The sequence below is a fragment of the Macadamia integrifolia genome, chromosome 13 (assembly GCF_013358625.1).
Source record: "Macadamia integrifolia cultivar HAES 741 chromosome 13, SCU_Mint_v3, whole genome shotgun sequence".
Lineage (NCBI taxonomy): Eukaryota > Viridiplantae > Streptophyta > Magnoliopsida > Proteales > Proteaceae > Macadamia > Macadamia integrifolia.
The window spans coordinates 14,807,353-14,827,329 of NC_056569.1; the positions used below are offsets into that span (position 1 = coordinate 14,807,353).

The window sequence follows — 19,977 nt, forward strand, 5'->3', positions numbered from 1 at the left end:
ATTCAATTTTCACTGAAAGCAGTGAAGAGTACTAAACAATCCCGTGTGAGTGGCCCAAGTGTGCTTAATGAGAGTCGAACTCAGGACACTCGAGTTTATGGCTCATAGCAAGGTCGTTACTTACCAACTGCGCTACCCCCTTGGGTTATGAGATAGGATCATTAATGTAGCTGTTGCGGAAAGAAATCATTCTAATCTTCCTATATGTCTTGCACAGAAGAGAAATCATAGTGAATGCTGGGTTATTCTAGCGGAGAACTCTCCGACGCTTAATTAAAATCTCTTTATAAATAGTAATTTCAAACAGAATGGTGACTCTAATTGGTTTACCGAGTTACTTAAATAGTTTAATTATTAAAACCAACAATATTTCACGTTTTTGAGGCAAACAACTCAATTGGATTTTGATAAACAATTTCGATTTCAGTTTCAAATTCACATCCTCACAATCAACTTGGTTATTTTCATCGGTTCGGGCTAAGTTTGACACCGGGTATGTAGATGAAGTAAATAAGCTGAAAAAAAAAAAAAAAATATAGTCAAGTGAGGTGACGGCTATATGTCCAACCGTCATTTCAACCGTCAAATTGGTACCAACTACCAAGCCTTTTATTTTGAACAGATGAGGATTTGCTTCAATTTTTTTTTTTTGGTCTCTGTTCGTCGCCTCGTAAGAAGTTAGGAATCTTAGGAGTCTTTACCTCTTAAATTCCACGCTTCGATATTGCAGAAATTGTGTGGAAGCTGGGAACAAACGCATGTTGTGACCCTTCAGCCATTTGGTCTATAGATTCGATTGGATTTTCCCTAATTTAGTTATTAAATAGAGAGATTAAGACTTTTGGTGATGGAATGCTTGATAGAGTATTTTAATGGCGTCAATCTGTGGAAGCCGCTCATTGCGACCAAGCATATAGGAACTCCTCCTCCCTTCTCCAGTCGTAAATGTCGTCTAAGGTCTCTTATAAGAAGTGGGTTTTGTTTCAGAGAACCCTAGGTTTCACCAAATACAGGCCATGGAGGTGGAGGAGCTCAGATCCTCGAAATCCGAAAGGTACTCCAAGGAATTGGATGTTGCTGTTAGAGTTGTCCAAATGGCTTGTTCTCTATGTCAGAAGGTGCAGAAGCATTTGATTTCTGAGAGCAACGATCAGGTTAAATCCAAGGATGACAATTCTCTTGTCACTATTGCAGGTAAACGGATCTCCTCTCTATCTTTTTTTTTTCCCTTCCATCTTTGGTCACATTTGGAATTTATATTTTTGAAGTTGGGTTAGTCTCTGTTTGAGGTTTAAGATTTTCTGGAGGCAATCTGAATTGGGGAATTCTGTGGGTCTCACTTGTCTTCAAATCTTATCTGTTTCTAGCTTTTTCGTGGCTCACTTCAGTTACGGAACTGAAATCAATAATTGAATTTCTTATAATTATTTGATTTTTTTCTAATTTTTTAGAAGATGCCGTCACCCTGATTTGAACCGAGTCTGTAAAACCTGTTCCCTTTAAATAATTCTATGTTGTATTTTTATTGTACCTGAAGGTGCTACTTCATTATTCAAAATGGAGTCAACACCAGAGGACCAAAAAAATAAAAAAATGACCATATTTTTACGTCTAATTTTCTATAGCACGATCCCTTCCCTTTCTTTATATACTGCAAAGCATCTAATTATAGGGTCATCAAATTATATCTATACAACAACAACAAAATCAGACTTATCCCAACTTAATGGGGTTGGTGACATGGGTCCGTGCAAAACAAAGTAGGGAAAACTGAGGTCCAAACAAAAATAGGGGAAATGAAGAAATGAAGAAATAAAGAAATGAAGAAATGAGAGATGAGAAATGAAATTCAAAGTAAAGAGGCACAACCTAGCAAGTCAGGTGAATCTCATCTAAATGGGGTCAGCTACATGGATCCTTGCACTCCCATAGGCTCTATCTTGGGTCAAACTTGGGACAAGAACTAGACTATGCATTTCATTCTTCGAAACTTCTTCTATGGTCATTTTAGGCCTGCCCTTAGCTCTTTTAGCTTCTTCAACCAGAATAAGACCACTCTTCCTTACTGGGGCATCCCCAAGCCTCCTTTCTACATGGCCATACTGTCACACCCCACCTCCACCAACCAAGGCTGTGTGACCTAGACTCCATTCAGTAGCCAACTAATCCTCCAGGATCACAAACGTAGTACTTTAACAACATAACTTACAAAATAATTTAACAAAATCACATAGATAATAGGGTCATATTGTAATTACAGGCTGATGAATTGGTAATGTTACCATAGTTAGTTACAAACATTGTTTTGAGATCACCATCTAATAAATACAGTATCAAGAAAACAACTTTATAATTACACAAAATAATAAAAAGGAATACGGGATGATGCCCATCATTCCAGCAGATGCCCAAAGGCATAACCCTCATAGCCACAGTCCTACTCGTGCTCCACATACTCCTATGTACACGACTCCTTGACTATGCTGACCTCGATGATACAAGCTAGTTGTAAGTAGGAGCATACCGGTCCCTACATTTATACATCAGTACCCAATAAGCCCCTAGGAGTAATCACCCTAATTGCACCGGCACGGCCGTGCAATGCCCGTGTACGACATTCACACATTGTACAGTAGACTTAGTATTTCGGAATGAACCTTGGACCTACCTGCTGGGATTAACTAATATCTCATCCTCTATTGGCAAGGGATTTAACACTTGTATTGTGATCCTAGCCATTCATACTAGTCATGCATACATTCACAACAAATCAACACACACCCACCCCCAGGGAATGCAGTACCAGAATTCCCCCTTCGGCCTCACCGTACTCCTTACCTTCCATATCCACATCTCATCACATTCTCACATTTCCACATACTCACACACACATGCTCCTATTCACATAACACAAACATTAATGGAAATTAATGCACAAACAAGTATGACAACGCGTTATGAGCATGCAAGAAGAAAATGAAAGCATAAACACTCCATAAATTAATCAAACACCCACTCACCTAAATCGTACTTGAATTTGGTTTAATTTGGTGTTTCCCCCAACTAGGGCACCCAATTTCATGGCTCTTATACCTATATGCTAAGATAAACTAAATTAGGTCATATAGTATGAGTTCCATCTTACCAAGGCTCCCCATTTAGTGTAAAACATACAAAGAGTCCCCTTTTTAGCTTAGGTTATGATATTGTAGATGGAAGAGAGAGAAATAGAATTTGCACAAGAGATGAGGAGAGAACCTACCTTGGCAATGTGAGAGGGAGACCTGCGCAAGGGATGCTTGAAGCTCCTTCAACTCTCCCTTCCTTCTTCTCTTCTCCTTCTCCTTTTTCTTCTTCCTGCTTCACTTGCACAATGAGCAAATGAGATGTGGTTGGGCTTTAAATAGGCTCATTTATTGACTAAAGCATATTTTGCTAAATAATGGGTTTTTGGCCAAACAAGATTAACCGTTGGTTGATGGTGTGGCCCACTCCATGAGATACATGTCCATTAATCCATCACTATGAGGTTGTGGACACTCATTGGAGTAGTTTTGGGGCATACAGGTAGGTAGCCGTGGGTCCCACTTCCGAATAACTTCATTAGGAGCAATTTAAGTGTCTCTGGGTGGTGCAACCGGTTGCCCCCAAAAAGGTCTCTTTGGCTATGCTATTCTCCCGGTCTTAGCCCCACATGCCTGAGGACTTGTGTGAGAGGCCCATAACCTCAGTCTAGGCTTGTCCAACATGTTGGAATGAGGAAAAGGTCTTTAATGTTAGCAATGTTACCCGAGTTTCATGGGAGGGTTGAATCACTTCTATTGTTGTCGGCATGGCCAACAATGTCACAAAGGATCATCTTCTCCTTTCCGATAGTAGATTGCTACTAACCAGAGTTCATTAGTGCTTTGAAATTCTGGTGCATCATCTATCACCATGAAAACTAGTTAGGTTTGGGCACGTGTGTAACACATACCACATTAAAAAACTTTCTCAAAGCTTGTAATTAACCAGAGCAACTCCCATATCAGCTCTAATACATTCATTCCTTACTTTATTCTTCTTAGTTTTGCCGCACTTCCATCCTAACATCCTCATCTCTGACACACATAGTTTCTTTATATGAAACTTCTTAATGGCCCAACATTCTGCCCCATATATCATACCCGGTCGTACAACAATCCTATAGAACTTTCCTTTAATCTTTGAAGGAATAATTCGGTCACACAGCACTTCGGTCGTACCTCTCTACCTCATTTATCCCACTTTAATTCTTTGTGAAACATCATCCTCTATGCCACCTTTATTTATAGTTAACCCCAAATACCTAAAATAGTCACTTCGCAGTATCTCTCTTTCCTTAATTTTTACCATGTCATCATCCATCATAGTGTGTCTAAAGTTAGACATCATATACTCCATCTTTGATCTACTAATCTCAAAGCCTCTTGTTTCCAAAGTAGATCTTCATAGCTCTAACTTAGCATTAATCCTTGCTTTTGTCTCATCCACTAAAACTGTCACACCCCCACCTTCACTAAGGTAATGGCTTGTGACCTAGACATACCCTTATGTCTAACCAATCCTCCAGGATCCTAGATGCAGTACTTTAACTTCACAATCATACAAGATTATCTAGTGAAATCAATGGAAAGGATATAAAATCATATTCATAGATATAAACTCATGATCATCTGCATGATATCACAACTATATACAAGTGTTGATATAGGTACACATCCACAATAATTACAAGATACCATAAGCATTAAATCATTAATTACACAAAAGAATAAAAAATAAAAAAAATGATCTTCGTCTTTTCACGGTGCCCCATAGGCACAATCCTCATAAGCACAGTAAGGTATATGGTCCTCATACTCCGGCACCCACCAGTCATTAGCCACAGAAGGAGGTGGCTCACCACATGCTGCCATCTGATTACCTGTGTCACCATCTAAAAAAGAAACACAATCGTGAGGTGAGCTTCCCTAAGCCCAGCGAGGAGTGGAAACATGCAAGCATACACAATCAATAATGATGCAATGCATGTGTTAATTGAACTGGGTCGAACTGGGTCTTGACCCAGTTCATTCTTAGGTCACCCACTTGGGGTAATCATAAGCCCACTAGGATTAAGAACCCTAGCTGGCCAAAGCTCTATAAATAAGAGGGTTTGGCCACAAAGCAAAGCAAGATTTCTGACCTAATCTTAAGAGCTCTCTCTCTCTATTCTCTTCAGTCTCTCCCAATTGAGAGGGTGTGTCTCCAAGGACTTCCATTGCAATCCTTGGATTTGGAGGGTGGATCATTGCCTAGTGAGATCGCCACAATCCTTTGCTCGCCGCAATTCATGTGGATCGATGCGTACCACAACCAGATTTATTCCGTTGTGTGGAAAGCTGCATCGAGGTAATACCCGATCCTTGTTTGTTTTACTTATAATCGCATATACAATCAAAGTTATAATGATGCGAAGCATAAGTTCATTTCATTGTAACCCAACACTGAAACTAAGTCTAAAGGGTATAAGTGCTACTGCAATAAAGGTAGTAACCCTGGTCCCAGAATGCACCATCGGTCACCCAGCGATACAAGCTAGTTGTGCGTTAGGAGCCTGCCAGTCCCCACATGCATCCTTTGGTCCTCCCAGCAAGCCCCTGTTTAGTAATCCCTCTAATGCAGCAGCACCAGAATTATCCTTGGCCACTACGAGTTATGTCTGCCTCAGGCAACAATCACATTGTACCGCAGATGTGGTATCCTAGAAAGGTTCATCAGACCTACAACGAGGGGATTAGCCAACACCGTACCCCCTATTGGCATGGGGTTGTAGCATTGGGTTTATTGTCCTAACTGTATACGTACTAAGTGAAATGCACATACAACATGCATCAATAAATCATATGTGGGAACACGGTACTGGAATCCACCCTCAGCCACTCCGTATTCCACACCAACATGCCACACACATAGATGCTTAATAAGCATCACAATAGAGTTCAATTGAACATACATTACTATTCCCAAACACTATCACACATACACAACCACACTTAGCATATATGTCCAGAATAAAGAACTAATATGCAATATAGGATAAAGCAAACAACATGATCATCTAGAAAATAAATTAAATATAAAACACTTCATAAATTAAACACAAACCCACTCACCTTTCTTGTAGAATCGGTGAAATCTGCCAAAATCCCACACCGCGTTTGCCTCACCGCAAGATTTGGTTCTAACCTAGACAATAGGTGTGTTAAGTCATTAGTTACATTCTTCAATACCCCAAATAGATTCCCTATTGAACCGCCAAACCATCATTGAAACATGGTTTCAGCAAAGGCCACCGTTTGGTGGTGCCCCTCCGGTGGGTGTCCACCGGTTGGTGAAATAGTAGCTCAGGGGTCTAAGAAATTACTCACTGGTGGATTCCACCGTTGGATAAAGGTCCACCAGTGGACATCGACTGGTGAGACCCCAAAAGTGGGGTTCTCAGAGCAAATAATCCCAGATGGGTCTCTATGGTTTGGTAAAATTACTACTGAATTTATGTGATCTAGCCATCACCTAATTTGGTCTATTTAGGTGGACACCAATTTGGGTTTGGGAGCAATATGGGGCTGCATGTAATGAAATCATGCATGCTTGGGTTGATCAACAATTAGAGAACATGTCTCATGAGCTAGGTTTCTACTGAACCCCAATTCCTAACCTCTAGCCTAAGCCTTTCTACACCATTAATCCTTTAGAATCGTAATAATTTAGTTTGAGCTGCATTTCCCATGTGGGTAGGGTGAAAATAGGAGTATGCATGCATGCAAGGGTCTTACATAAACATGTTCAGCCAAATAAGTTTTAACTGAAGGAGAGACCTGCCCAAACTTAGATTCAAGGAAATAAAATTAGAAAGGGGAGAGAAAAACGTCCTACCTTACTTGTGTATGAGAATGCTATAAAAATCCTCTCCTAGCTCCTTACTTCCTCTCCTTTACTTTTCTTCTTCTCCTTCTTCTTCCACTCCTCCTTACTTCAGTTTATGAAATGAACAAATGAGAGAGGAACTGCACATTATATACTTTAGCTCATGTGACTAAAGCATGTTTAGTAAAATAATGTGTTTTTGCACAAATTGATTTAATAGGATAATTAATCCATGTGGCCGCACCTCCGTAGAATTATATGTGTTAATCCACCATTATTTACGCGGAACTAGACTTCAGAGGTGTTTCGGAGTACATGGGTGTGAAGCTTTGAGCCCCACGGCCAAATAATATAATTTGGATTGTACAATACCACTGGCGGATGCCAACCCAGTTGTGATCAGGCGGCGAACCCTGCTGTGTACACTTTGGCTGGGATTTCTTTTGTGTCTTTTGCCCAACCAGATATGGGGCTCCATTAAAGGTCCATATACAGTGAATAGGGCGTGCCTACTACAACAACAACAACAACATCCAAAACCTTATCCCAACTTAATGGGGTCGGCTTCATGGAGATTCCAAGCAAGGACGGGCACGGGGATCCATTCAAAAAGATTGACGGGCTATGTCTAGTTATAATAATGCCAACTATTAACCTGACTCACCACTACAAATCAGCCACATGCTTGTAATGGTAGAATATAATACGGTACCAGTTGTCTGCATGACGTACCATATAGATCAGTCATGCCAAAGCGTTCTACATGCATTATGTACACCACCAAGACAATCCATCACCCAACCTAATTTTATGAAAGGAGGAATGAGATAACGAATTCTTGACAGCCTCACTAAGCACAAAAACCCTTAATGTGAATAGGGCATGCTTATCATATAAATGGGTGAAAACCCTTAATGTTAGGATGCTTACCCTTGTGTTCTCGAAGGTTTGAATCCTCTCTAAGTAGACTGACAGGTAGGATCATCTCTACTTCTTCACAGTAAATCGCCGGGATCCAATAGTCACCAGTACTGTTTAGTTCCAGTGAATAATTCTTCACAGTAGTTCACCGCGATTCAATAATGATCCAGAGAAATCTAGTGGTGATTGTTTTGGTGGAAACATATGGCAGTTCCAATACTAGAATAAGTACATAGAAAGCTCTTGTCATGTAAAGGATCACTTTTACTTCCATAAAAAAGGGGAAAAAATGCTAAGCATTAACCATATGCATCAGTAGTGGGACAAGCATACCGACATCAAGCAAGGGTTAAAATTGTTGAAGTGCTACTGCATTTGCCACTGAATGTTCTCCAATTAGCTCGTAAGCTATTACTCTTGTTCTGTACATTTGAGTCTTTCACTTACGATGATTCTGTTCTCCTATCTAATGCTGGATCACATTGGATAAACAGATTGGAGTGTCCAAGCAACTGTTAGCTGGATGCTGTTAGAAATATTTGGGAGTGAAAATGTATCAATTGTTGCTGAAGAAGATATCCAAACTCTCACTAAGGCTGATTCAGTAGGCATACTGGAAACTGTGGTGAAGACTGTCAATGATTGTCTGGTCGACGCACCCAAATTTGGACTTACAGTTCCAGCTATGGCTCTTGGAACTAAAGAAGTTCTTGAGGCGATTAATCGATGCAACTCAGCTGGTGGTCCTAGTGGAAGACATTGGGTACTGGATCCCGTTGATGGAACATTGGGATTTGTACGCGGAGACCAATATGCCGTAGCTCTAGCCTTGATAGAGGATGGAGAAGTTGCACTTGGAGTTCTTGGGTGCCCCAACTACCCAATGAATAAAGAATGGTTAGAATATCACCATTGCTATTATCGAATCATGTCTAAATTGTCCTCTCCCACATCTGAATCTTGGGACAAAGGCTGTGTGATGTATGCAAGGAAAGGCAGCGGAGAGGCATTGATGGAGCCATTGGTCAGGGAAAATAGTAGCCTTGATCTGTCAAACTTAGCAAGGACAATTCGAGTATCATCAATCGATGATCCAGCACTGGCTACATTCTGTGAACCAGTTGAAAATTCCAATTCAAGCCACTCCTTCACTGCAGGACTAGCTCACAGCCTTGGGCTAAGGTGCATTCACTTTTCATTTTTTTCTTACTACAGATATTCTAGTCTGACCTATAATTTGTGCAGTCTATTAGCCATTTGCGGCAAGTAATAGGGTGTTATCAGATTTTATATGATGGAAATACTCGGAATGGAACCAAGATGGTAATTGAAGTCAGACATTCACTGAGAAGTTCTAAACGAAAGTGCATAATTTTTTTAATTTTTATAATTTTTTTTTTGGGGGTGGGGGGGGGGGAGAGGGGAATGAATAAGAAGAGATGTGAAATCTTTTTTTTTTTTTTTAAATAGTTTGCAACCTTTTAGGTGTCAAAATTAGGGCAGTTCAAAGTAAGAGGGGGGAGTAGAAAAGGAACAAAAATATTTTTTTTATCAAATCATTAAAAAAAATGAGTAGAAGGAAAGAGAAAAACCAGGTAAAAGTACAATACAATTTTCAAAACATCCTATAATGTGGGGATTTAGACTTCTATTTCGTTATGTACAAAGCAAAAGTGAGGGGAATACAGCTGGTTGGTCAGATGTATATGGTTTTTGAAGTGTGGGACATTGTAATCTGAGCTAGCAGAGTCAGGAGCCAGCCACTGGGGAGGGCGGGAGATGGTTCTTCAATTTTTTGGGGGTCTGGGGTGTGGGGGGGCTGTGAGAGGGATTACCCAACAATTCACAAATACCATGTTTAGAAACAGAGCCATGTTAATTTTATGGACATAGAATGCAAATGTTACATGCTTTATGTTGTATTCAGTATGTGCTTGTTTAATGGTTTTAGTTGGATCGATTTTATCTCTCACCCACTACACTCCCATGGCAGAAATCAGCCATTACGTGTCTATAGTATGGTGAAGTATGGTGCAATAGCAAGGGGGGATGCAGAGATTTTTATGAAGTTTGCAAAGGCTGGATACAAAGAGAAGATATGGGATCATGCAGCTGGTGTTCTCATCGTACAAGAGGCTGGTGGCGTGGTAACCGATGCTGGAGGCTGTCCATTGGACTTTTCTCAGGGTATATATCTAGAAGGCCTCAATCTAGGCATAATTGCCTGCTCTGATGTTAAACTACATCAGAAGATCATCAGGGCTCTCAACGCTAGCTGGGGCTCCTCTAACCTTTGATGTTTGTTGTATATTCTCAATGCAACAATGGAGCAGATAATGCCTATCATTTTGCGGGGTAAGCTCATCAATAACTAACTAGCCAAAGTTGGAAATCTCGCTAAATGTGATTTGTGACTTGGCGGAGTAGGTTCTTTTTTATTATCTTTATTATTCAGTCACTCATTCGTTTCTAAACAATGGCTGAAATTTTTGTTGTTTTTTTTATTAGTAGGTAGGGAGGGAAGTAGGTAACAGCCAGGAGGTTCGAACTTGAGGCCTCCTGGTGAGCATGGTTTTTTTGTACACCACAGCTCACCAACTGTGCTAGACAGTTGTTTGAAATTTTTTGTTAATTCTGAATGAAACTCAAAAGTTAAAATTCTGAAGCTATGCAAGTGGATTTCTTAAGTTTTTCAACCTTGATGTTATCTTTTACATTCACTTTCTTATCATCTTTGTTCCTTTCTTTAGTATTTTTGGCTCACCATTTTTTGTTTTATTCAAATTAATTGCGAGGCAAAGTAATTCCTGAAAGGTTTGCTGATGAAGGTCAATAACTGATCTTTTTCAGATCTTCACCTTGCAGAGCATGAAGTTAAGATGAGCCACCAGACTGAAGACAGTGGGTTATATCCACAGTTTTGGTTTCTTTTGCTGGGTCAGCGGAATCGTCTTGATCATTTTATGTGCTCTCTAATGGAAGAGCATGTAATTCTGAATTGCTTGATTCTTCATGTGTGGCAGGTGGCCCTTAAATGTTGTTTCCCCTGGGACACAATACATATATATATATATATATATATTCATAGATATGCAAATGAGATACTGATCCTGATTCCTTTTTGAAAGACTGTTTCTTCCACCCACCCATTCCCCCCCCCCCCCCCCCCCAAAAAAAAAAAAACCCACCCCATCCTTTTTTTCAGTTTGAAGAGTTGAGCTAAAAGCATACACATAGACATATTGTCAATATGGATGATTCATGACTGATTATAAAGGTCAACATCCAACATAACTGGAGCTTATAGTTATAAAAATTTACAGATTGAGATGGATTTGGAGGGTTTCAGATTGGGAAATGCTTTAGGTTCTGATAACTTCAAAGGATTCTTTTCTACTAGTGCAGTCATGCTTCGGTTAAAAAAATAATTATTGACCAATTAAACAGCCAAGGCATATGGGTGATGCTTGGTCCCTCCCATGAGTTCTCTTGTATGTTGTACCTTCCTCCAATTAATTTTTTACTGACTTGCTCAACAAGTTCATTTGTGCCACATCAACTGAGAGTCTGAGACTGTTGGGAGAAGATATGGCTTGCCCAATCAAGGACAGGCTTGCCTAGTCAAGGATTTTATTTCTTGGGTATCGGATCGGTATTGATATCTTCTGATAGTGATACAATACCGATCCTAGATCAGCCCATATCGGTCTTGATCGGTCAATTTTCTCCTTACTTTTCATAAAATAAAATAGGTTTTTTATAATTTTATCCCTGCTATGATACCAATACCCAATCCAAGATTGGCCAAGTATTGAGATTAGTCTCAGTGATACCGATACGATACAATTAATATGGACAATCCAATACTGATATTGTAGACACCTAATTTTATCCCCCTCCCAACAATGATGATTTACGGAAGAGACGAGGCTAGTACACTCTTTCGTGGAGGAATCTTAATTTTGATCAAATCAAGTCAACCTGGTCAAATCCAATCAACTGATCAGCTAAGTCTAGCTATCCTAACTTTGTTCATTTTGCAATAATGTATGGATTACTGTTGAACATAGGAAATGTGGGGGATCCAGCCCGATACTACTTAATGATACAAGAAAGTGATTGTAAGGGGTCAATAACATCCTCAATTATAAATGACGATCGAGCCAGTCACAAGTTTGATCCTTGTCATCATTGAATAGTATTTGAAATGCGGATCCATCGATATCTCACACGTAAAAATCGGATGGTTGAATGTTTTGCAATGTGTCCCTATATGTTAAGACCACAATAAACTATTTTTAAACCAACCCAACCCATTTGAACCCAAGTTTAGCAAACCAAATTTACTTCAAACTGAGCTAGAAACAAAGCCAACTTACTTTAAATCAAGCTAAAATCAAATTGAATTTAGCCAAGCCAAGCCTACTTTAAATTGAGTTAAAACTAAACCAAATTTACATTAAACTAGGCTAAAATTAAATTACAGCTAGCCAAGCCAAGAGAGGACCCTCCACCAACCACATTCCTTGTACAACGGTATGTTGAAGGTTTTTTTACATGTTTTGGCTTAAACAAACCGTTTAAAGGGAGGGAGATTTTTTTGGCATTTTGAGGCCTTTTTGTTGTCTAGGCTTAAACAACCCTTCCCCCACCGCCCCCGCCCCTGTTGTCTAGGCTTAAACAACCCTTCCCCCACCGCCCCCGCCCCGTATACCCCTTCTTTTGCCTATAAATAGCAACATCTTTCCCCCGTAAAACCACCAATTCACACTGTAACCACCTTTGCTTAATTACCCCTTTAGCAGATTCAAGCTTCATGACCTCTCTTGCTTAATTACTTTAGTCTCTTTTTAACCCTTGTGTAAATAAGAGAGATTAAAGTAAAGAAGTGTTTGAATTCAATTCCTCAAAGCCACGGAGTGAAGATCATAAGCTAAGGAGTTTCTCATTGGCCAGGTAAAAAAGCTTAACAATAGCTTCATTTGACTGTATTATTTCATTTGATTTTTACATAGTGCTGAAGCGCTACCCAATTTCATATAGGGTAAAAACTCATTTTCCAAAGAGCGCTGAAGCATTGCCATTTTTTACATAAGGTAAAAATCCATTTTTCCAGTAGTGTGGAAATGTTGTCAGATTTTGTATAAGGTAAAATCCTCATTTTTCAATAGCACGAAAGAGCTGCTTGTTTTCTTACAAGTAGAAAACTTGTTTTCCCAATAATGCAGAAGCACTGCCCATTTTTTTTATAAGTGAAAATCCCAAACCAATATAGCACGGAAGCGCTGCCCAAAATTCATGACTTCTTAAGGTTCAACCATTAGACCAGAAGCTCCACCAAAAATAGATATTTCCTCCAAGAAAAAGAGAAGAAAATTGAGTTTTGCCCCCGGGTTGAGGAAATTTTCCGGGATAGTTGCACGTCATATTTGCTTTTCCGCATGAATGTAGAGAGGTCAAAATTTCCCTTGATTTCATGAAAACAACAATTATTTTATAATTCCATATTATCATTTTATGTGATTCAAGTAAGCGTAATATTATTTTTTCATGATTTTATATAAGTTTTTTTTTTTTTTATTAATCATTTCATGTGATAATTGATAGATTTTTCTATCATTTTATGTGATATTTAATGATAATAAATTTCATCATTTCATGTGATCATATCATATAGTTTGATTTATTTTCATCATTTCATATGCAAGTGATAATTTCAATCATTTTATAAGATTCATTAATGTGCATTTCTTACTATTTAGATAATTTAGCAACCATTACATACATGTTGTTTAGGATCATTAAAATTTTCGAGGGAGAAAGTTCTAAATCCAAGCATCTAATAGAAAGGCCGAAATTTTCAGGCAAGGTGGGTGCCTAACACCTTCCCACACTCTTAATCTAACACATACCACATCTTTAGAATAGACAAAACATGAAGTCAAATTTGGGGGTTTGATTTTTCTATAAGAATTTAACCCTTACTTGAGCTCGATCCCTCGATTAGATTTGAGCTCACCAATAAAGTTCTAGGCCCTAACTCCTAAGTGGTGGCTTCAAACAACATGTTTTTCCCATCCCCTTTTATGTCACCCAGAAGCAGAGGATATAAAAGAATCCCCAGCAAACCTTTGGAGGAATAAGAGTAATGAAAGATAAAGAAGAAACTTGTTCCCCAAGATATGTAGAGAGGGATCAAAAACCCCATCGACACATCATTGGAGGGGTGAGAGGATGGAAACATGATTTTCTCGATCTTGTCCTCATAGCGGTGACTCCACTAGGGACGTTAAACTTTCAAATCATATGCTTAAAATAAATGCAAGAATTTTCTTCCCCTTTACTTCATCATTATATGCAAACATGTTTTAATTTTTTTTGCTAACTGCATCATATCATGTTCAACATGAAATCATTTAATGAGGGTACTTTCTGTTGTGCCCGCACCCTCAGGGAGGTCAGTGCACGACATACTAAGTACTTTGAGTGCAAATGATAACCATTCTTTACATAAGAGTGTTGAAGTGACATTTGTTGACGAGGATGCTCGTCGATTGTTCATAACCCCTATGGAGGTAGAATACATCATGTCATTTTGGGATCAACTGATACCCACTTTTTGCGCTACACTTGGGCACACAATCACAGAAATATATACCCCTATGGCTAACTACCTTCGGGTATATCAAAAGAACCACATATCTACGACTCGCATCTTATGATAGGTATATAGGTTCTGTCTTACAACCTTACTATTGTATCATGTCGGGATTTAGAATGTTGAATAACTAGGGAACGCCACAAGCTAACTCAGTAGTTGTTTGCAGTCCATGTTTGAATCTCTCTAGCCTATTTCATCTAGTGCAATGTGTCATTCATCACATCATAAAAATGATTTATTTCCCACAATTTGGGAAGTGCAACTATATCTATTTTGGTTCATGTAACTGTGCCTATGGGATGATACTCGTTTCACCACATCACCGATCCAGAAATTGGGGAATAATGAAATTTTGTCATGTGATCAAAACCACATTGTACCTACATGGAATCAGCTATGAGAACTTTCTTACTTGGACCATGCACCTTGTTTGTTTGCCACATTATAATTTGTGTTTAACTAATGTCCTCTTAAAGATGGTTTAAAAAAGATAAAAAATAAGTAAATAATTTAAAAGGTCAAAAAATAAAAAAAAATATTTAAAAAGTCTAGAAAAACAAAAAGTGTGCTTATGCAGGAAGAAAAAGTCATTGCATATGCTTCACGACAATTGAAGGATTATGAGAACTGATGAAAGATTACAACTGCACTGTCTACTATTATCTAGGGAAGGGTAATGTAGTAGCCAATGCCATTAGTAGGAAATCATAGACTCTGACTCTTACATCATTGACAACCAATGAGCATCTGATTGAAGAGGCCAGAAAGTTTAGACTTGGAGTTACTAGTGGAAGGTGTCACCTTGTCACTATTGGCATTGATGGTACAGTCTACTCTTTGTGAGCAAGATTGTTGTAGCCTAGGCTACTGATGTAGATCTACAGAAGTTGGCAACTGACATTAAGGAGGGAAAGCAAAAAGACCTAGATTTCACCTTAACTGATGAGGAGATCCTCAAGTTTAGGGAAAGGTTGTATGCACCGAAGGACAATGATTTGAGAGACACTATTTTGAGAGAAGCATACAACTCTCCGTACTCTGTACACCTTGACAGCACCAAGATATACAAGGAAAAAAAGGACCTTAGAGGTTCCTACTACTGGAAAGAAATGAAGAATGACGTAGCCCCTCATATATCTAGGAGCCTCACTTGTCAACAAGTCAAGGATGAGAGGCAGAGACCCTATGTGTTACTATAGTCACTACCCATCTCGGACTGGAAATGGGAGAGCATTACTATAGACTTTGTTACTGGATTGGCCCGCACTAACAAGGACATGGATGCCATCTGGGTGATTGTTCATGGCTTGACTAAAGCATCTCATTTTCTTCTGATGAAAATTATTTTCTCCATCAACAAGTTAGCCAAGTTGACAACATAGTTCGTCTTCATGGTGTACCAATTATCATTATCTCTGATCAGGATTCCAATTCACTTGTAAATTTTGAAAATGCGACCAGAAGGCTATGGATACATAGCTGAACTTCAGTGGAGTTTCTGCACAAGTCGATGGGCAATAAAAAGGATCATTCAGACCTTGGAGGTTATGCTCAAAGCTTATGTTCTTAATATAAGCTACAGTTGGGATGAGCACATTTCACTTATCCAATTTCCTACAACAACAGCTATCAAGCTACCATCGACATGTCTATATTTGAAGCACAGTATGGCAGGAAATGCCAGACGTCTCTCTACTGGGACAAGGTTGGTGAGCTGCATATCTTAGGTCTAGACTTGATACAGGCCACCAGTGAAAAGGTAGGTGTGATTAGAGAGAGAATCAAGGTAGCTTAATCCAAACAGAAAAATTATGTGGATATTAGGAAAAAACATCTAGAATTCGAGGTTGGAGAGAAGGTGTTCTTTAGAATCTCCCCAACTAAAGTGGTGATGCGATTTGGCAAGAAGGCAAAGTTGAATCCTAGATTTCTGGAACCATATAAAATATTGGCACAGATTAGATTGGTGGCATACAAGATAGCGCTACCACAATTGAAAGTGTGCATGATGTATTCCATGTATCGATGCTGAGGGAATACATCACCGGCCCAACACATGTATTGACTTATATATTGCATGAGTTGAATAGTGACTTTTCCTACGTGGATCATCCTAAGAAGATTATCAATAGGAAGAACTACACCCTTCTTAATCATAATGCTTCTTTTGTTAAGGTACAGTGGATGAACCACCCAGAACAAAAACTATCTTGGGAATGAGAGGATGAGATGAAAAATAATTATCCGTGATTGTTTGACTTACTAGGTATGCTAAATTTTGAGGACAAAATTCTAGTAAGGTGAGGGAAAATGTTACACTTGTGTCCTAATCTGGCCAAATTTGAACTTTTATAATAGGTCTCGCATAAGATGTTGACAAGACTAGTGACTTATGGATCGCAAAAATCTACTATTTGGAGGGAAAGGATGACCCTACCTGTTAGTGTAGGGCTTGACAACCAAACTGGATGGGATTCAAACGTACTAAGCCTAAGTGGTTTATTGAACTAACACCTTCAAGCTCGAACCCCCTGGATGGTGAAAATGACATGGAGGGACCTTGCATAAATCCTTAGGGAAACCCCCTAGGTTGGAAAAGGAAGTTGAAAGCTAACAAAGTATAGCAATTGTACTATCGACGGTAAGACCACCAGTAGGAACATGCATCTACCAGTGGTTTTCTTAGTGGTAAATTAAATTCTTCGCCCATGGGACCCACTACATGCATTGTGGCCAACTCCACTCATGCTCTCACTTGAGTCGAATTTGGTCAAGATGAAGTGTATAGGCAAATAGACCCTAAGGCCTCTACCTATATAAGGTGAAAATGAGCCCTAAAGCTAGTTTCCCACCTAAACCAACATGAGAGGGAGAGAAAAGAGGAGAAAAGGAAGAAGAATAAAAACGAAGATGAAGAAAGAGCTTACCTACCACGACCCATTGTTGTCAGCCATTCCCGAAGGTAAGAGGATCATCCTCAATCTCTCCCCTCTTTATTTTTAAGTTTTGGGTAGGTAGTGAACAAAATTTTTGTCAGGCTGGAGGGATAGTGTGCATTGCACTCTCCCATGGGACCCACTACATGCCTCAACCCCAATAACTTTCGGTATGTCTAGACAGTGTGCATTGTACTATCTCGCATGATTCCAAAGCTCAAATTGAGCTGCCCCAAGCTCTGGGGACATTTTGACCCAAATGGGAGGTTAGGGTTTTGGCCTTCTAATCAACATAACTCCTAAAGGGCTCGGTGGAAACATGATTAACTCAGCTTAAATAAAAGGTGGAAAGACCCTCTATATATCATGAATCTTGACTATCAAACCCGAGGAGACAAAACCCAAAGAAGCTCATCAATTTTTGAGTTACTCACTGGTAGGAACCCATTAGTAGGACTAATACCCACTAGTGGTTATGCAAAGCCAAATTGGGTTCTACAGATCCACCGGTGGGAAGAAACATTAATTGATGGCCAGCTACCAGTGAGTCTGTTGTACTGTCAATTGATAGTTTTGAATAGTTTTGAAAGACCCACTTAAACACTTTTTGACGTGTGTTAATGCTTGTTTACCTTTGCAACTATGATAGAAACGATCACATTCAGTGAGGCATAACGGTGTTTGATTTGGGCATGCACACCTGGGAAATTTACTCACCCAATCGAAGACAAGGTGAGTGGTGGTCTAAACATATTTTTAGAGTGTTTTAATTTTTTTAGAATTGTAAGCATACCTGTAAAGCCCTGCTTTCTAAACCCGATTGATGCGGTTCGGTCTTGTAGGGCCCGAACCGAAAAGGGTCGATGCGGGTGCCCTATGGTGCATGACAGTAAGGGTGACATCAAATGTGGGGTGGCCAGATAAGATTGAGCCAGTACACAATATGGTTCGCACGCTTAAGCTGTGCCTTTGCACGTACCACAAAGCCATGTATGAATAGGTAAGGTATGTTATCGTATAAAATGATGAGAATGTATAGAATGATGAGAACTTAGTCCACAATATGTGGCAAGAGCGATATATGCGTTAAGATTCCATTTCCCTCCAAAATACAGGAAGGTTGATTTTACTTTGGTCAACTGGTGGGTGGTCATTGGTAGGTGCGAGACCCACCAGTGAGACCCACCTATTGGGGTAACGTGGGCCTCAGCAAGCCCAACTTGGGTGGGCACGTGTATTACGACCTTTTCATTGTAATGAGGTCTCATATGCTCGATAATGTTGGCTATTTTGGTCAGTATCGCGATTTAATGTGTTTTGGTCCATAAAGGGGCAAAACCAAATAGGTCTTAGAAGATATTTATTAGCCAAGGTATAAATAGCATTTATGTCTTTCTCTCTTTCCCATTTATGATTTTCAACAAAGGTTGGTGAGAGGGGTAAAGAAGAGGGAGAAAAGAGGAAGAAGAAGGTAAGGAAGAGGGAAGAAGGTTTCCCCTTGGCTTCTGGAGCCGCGTCTTACCTTTTTGTCATCGAAATAGTGTCAGGTAAGTAATGCAATAAACCCTTGAGATGTGATAAAACCCCTTTGTGTTTAGTCAAATCAAAGGGATAATGGAACCCTTGTGTAATTTCCTTGAAGGTATGAGAAAGGGAAACAAAGATTTGGAGTTATTGAGGTGACATTTTGAGTTTGGGAAGAGAATCTCAAGTTTTGGGATTTTTTAAGCTAAGACATGATTTCATTCTCCAAACCTTGATGATAACTTAGATCCATGGAGTAATCAAGTAAATGAAGCTTAGAATGTGTGGGGAACAACCCCCTTGGATGCCCCAGAAGAGGAATGGAGAAGTGAAGAAGCACAAAAAACCCGTAGAACACTAGTGGATAGCACCGGCGGGTAGTCAAACCCACCGGAGTGACCCCCCAGTCTTAGCTGGGCTTTTGGCCCAATAGGCGGGTAAGACCGGCAGGTACCATGACCCATCGGTCTCTTCTGGGACTATCGACAGGTAGGACCGACGGGTGCCAGTCCCATTGGTATTACCCACCTATCTTGCCAGTGCTTCTGGGCCCATCAGTGGGTAGGACCGAGGGGTACCAGACCCACCAGTATGACCCATTGGTCTGTGTCTGTGTGCTGTCTGCCTGGGCAATTTGCACAGGTGGGTTCTCCAACCCACCTATATGACGCACCACTTGCCCAAATGAGCTTAGTTGGAATTCAAACTTGATGACAACCTTCTATGCATTATTGAAAGCTTTGTGACCATATCTTATGTCTTTTTATAATTCCAAATGGACATATTCTAAATTTCTATCTGTGTTAGGTTTCGAGACATTTGCTTTCACTCCGGATCTTACCCGCATTGTGAGTGCATATTCTCCTACAAGAATAAGTAAGTGGGGAGAGGACTTTTAATTTATTTTGAGAGTGTTTTTGGCATTCTAATCATTCATTTATTATCTCGACATTACGAATATCATTCTCATGCATATGCTTGATTAATGTTGGATGCATTTAGAAA

General features: G+C 39.6%; 1 protein-coding gene across 4 annotated transcripts; it reads left to right on the forward strand.

The window, feature by feature from the left end:
* The first annotated feature begins 621 nt into the window (after positions 1–621).
* LOC122059786 (PAP-specific phosphatase HAL2-like) lies at positions 622–10,966 on the forward strand. Of its 4 annotated transcripts, none has more exons than XR_006134130.1 (4): positions 622–1,194; positions 8,346–9,033; positions 9,845–10,206; positions 10,702–10,966. XR_006134130.1 is itself a non-coding variant. In XM_042622818.1 (4 exons), exons 3-4 carry the CDS (start codon positions 8,375–8,377, stop codon positions 10,146–10,148), a joined length of 963 nt encoding a protein of 320 aa, XP_042478752.1. In that variant the 5' UTR covers positions 1,061–1,194; positions 7,906–8,254; positions 8,346–8,374; the 3' UTR covers positions 10,149–10,547. The 4 variants fall into 4 exon arrangements, 2 of the variants coding, with proteins under 2 accessions (XP_042478751.1, XP_042478752.1); XR_006134129.1 differs by having other exon boundaries at positions 10,717–10,965; XM_042622818.1 differs by lacking the exon at positions 10,702–10,966 and adding an exon at positions 7,906–8,254 and having other exon boundaries at positions 1,061–1,194; positions 9,845–10,547.
* Positions 10,967–19,977: the final 9,011 nt, after the last annotated feature.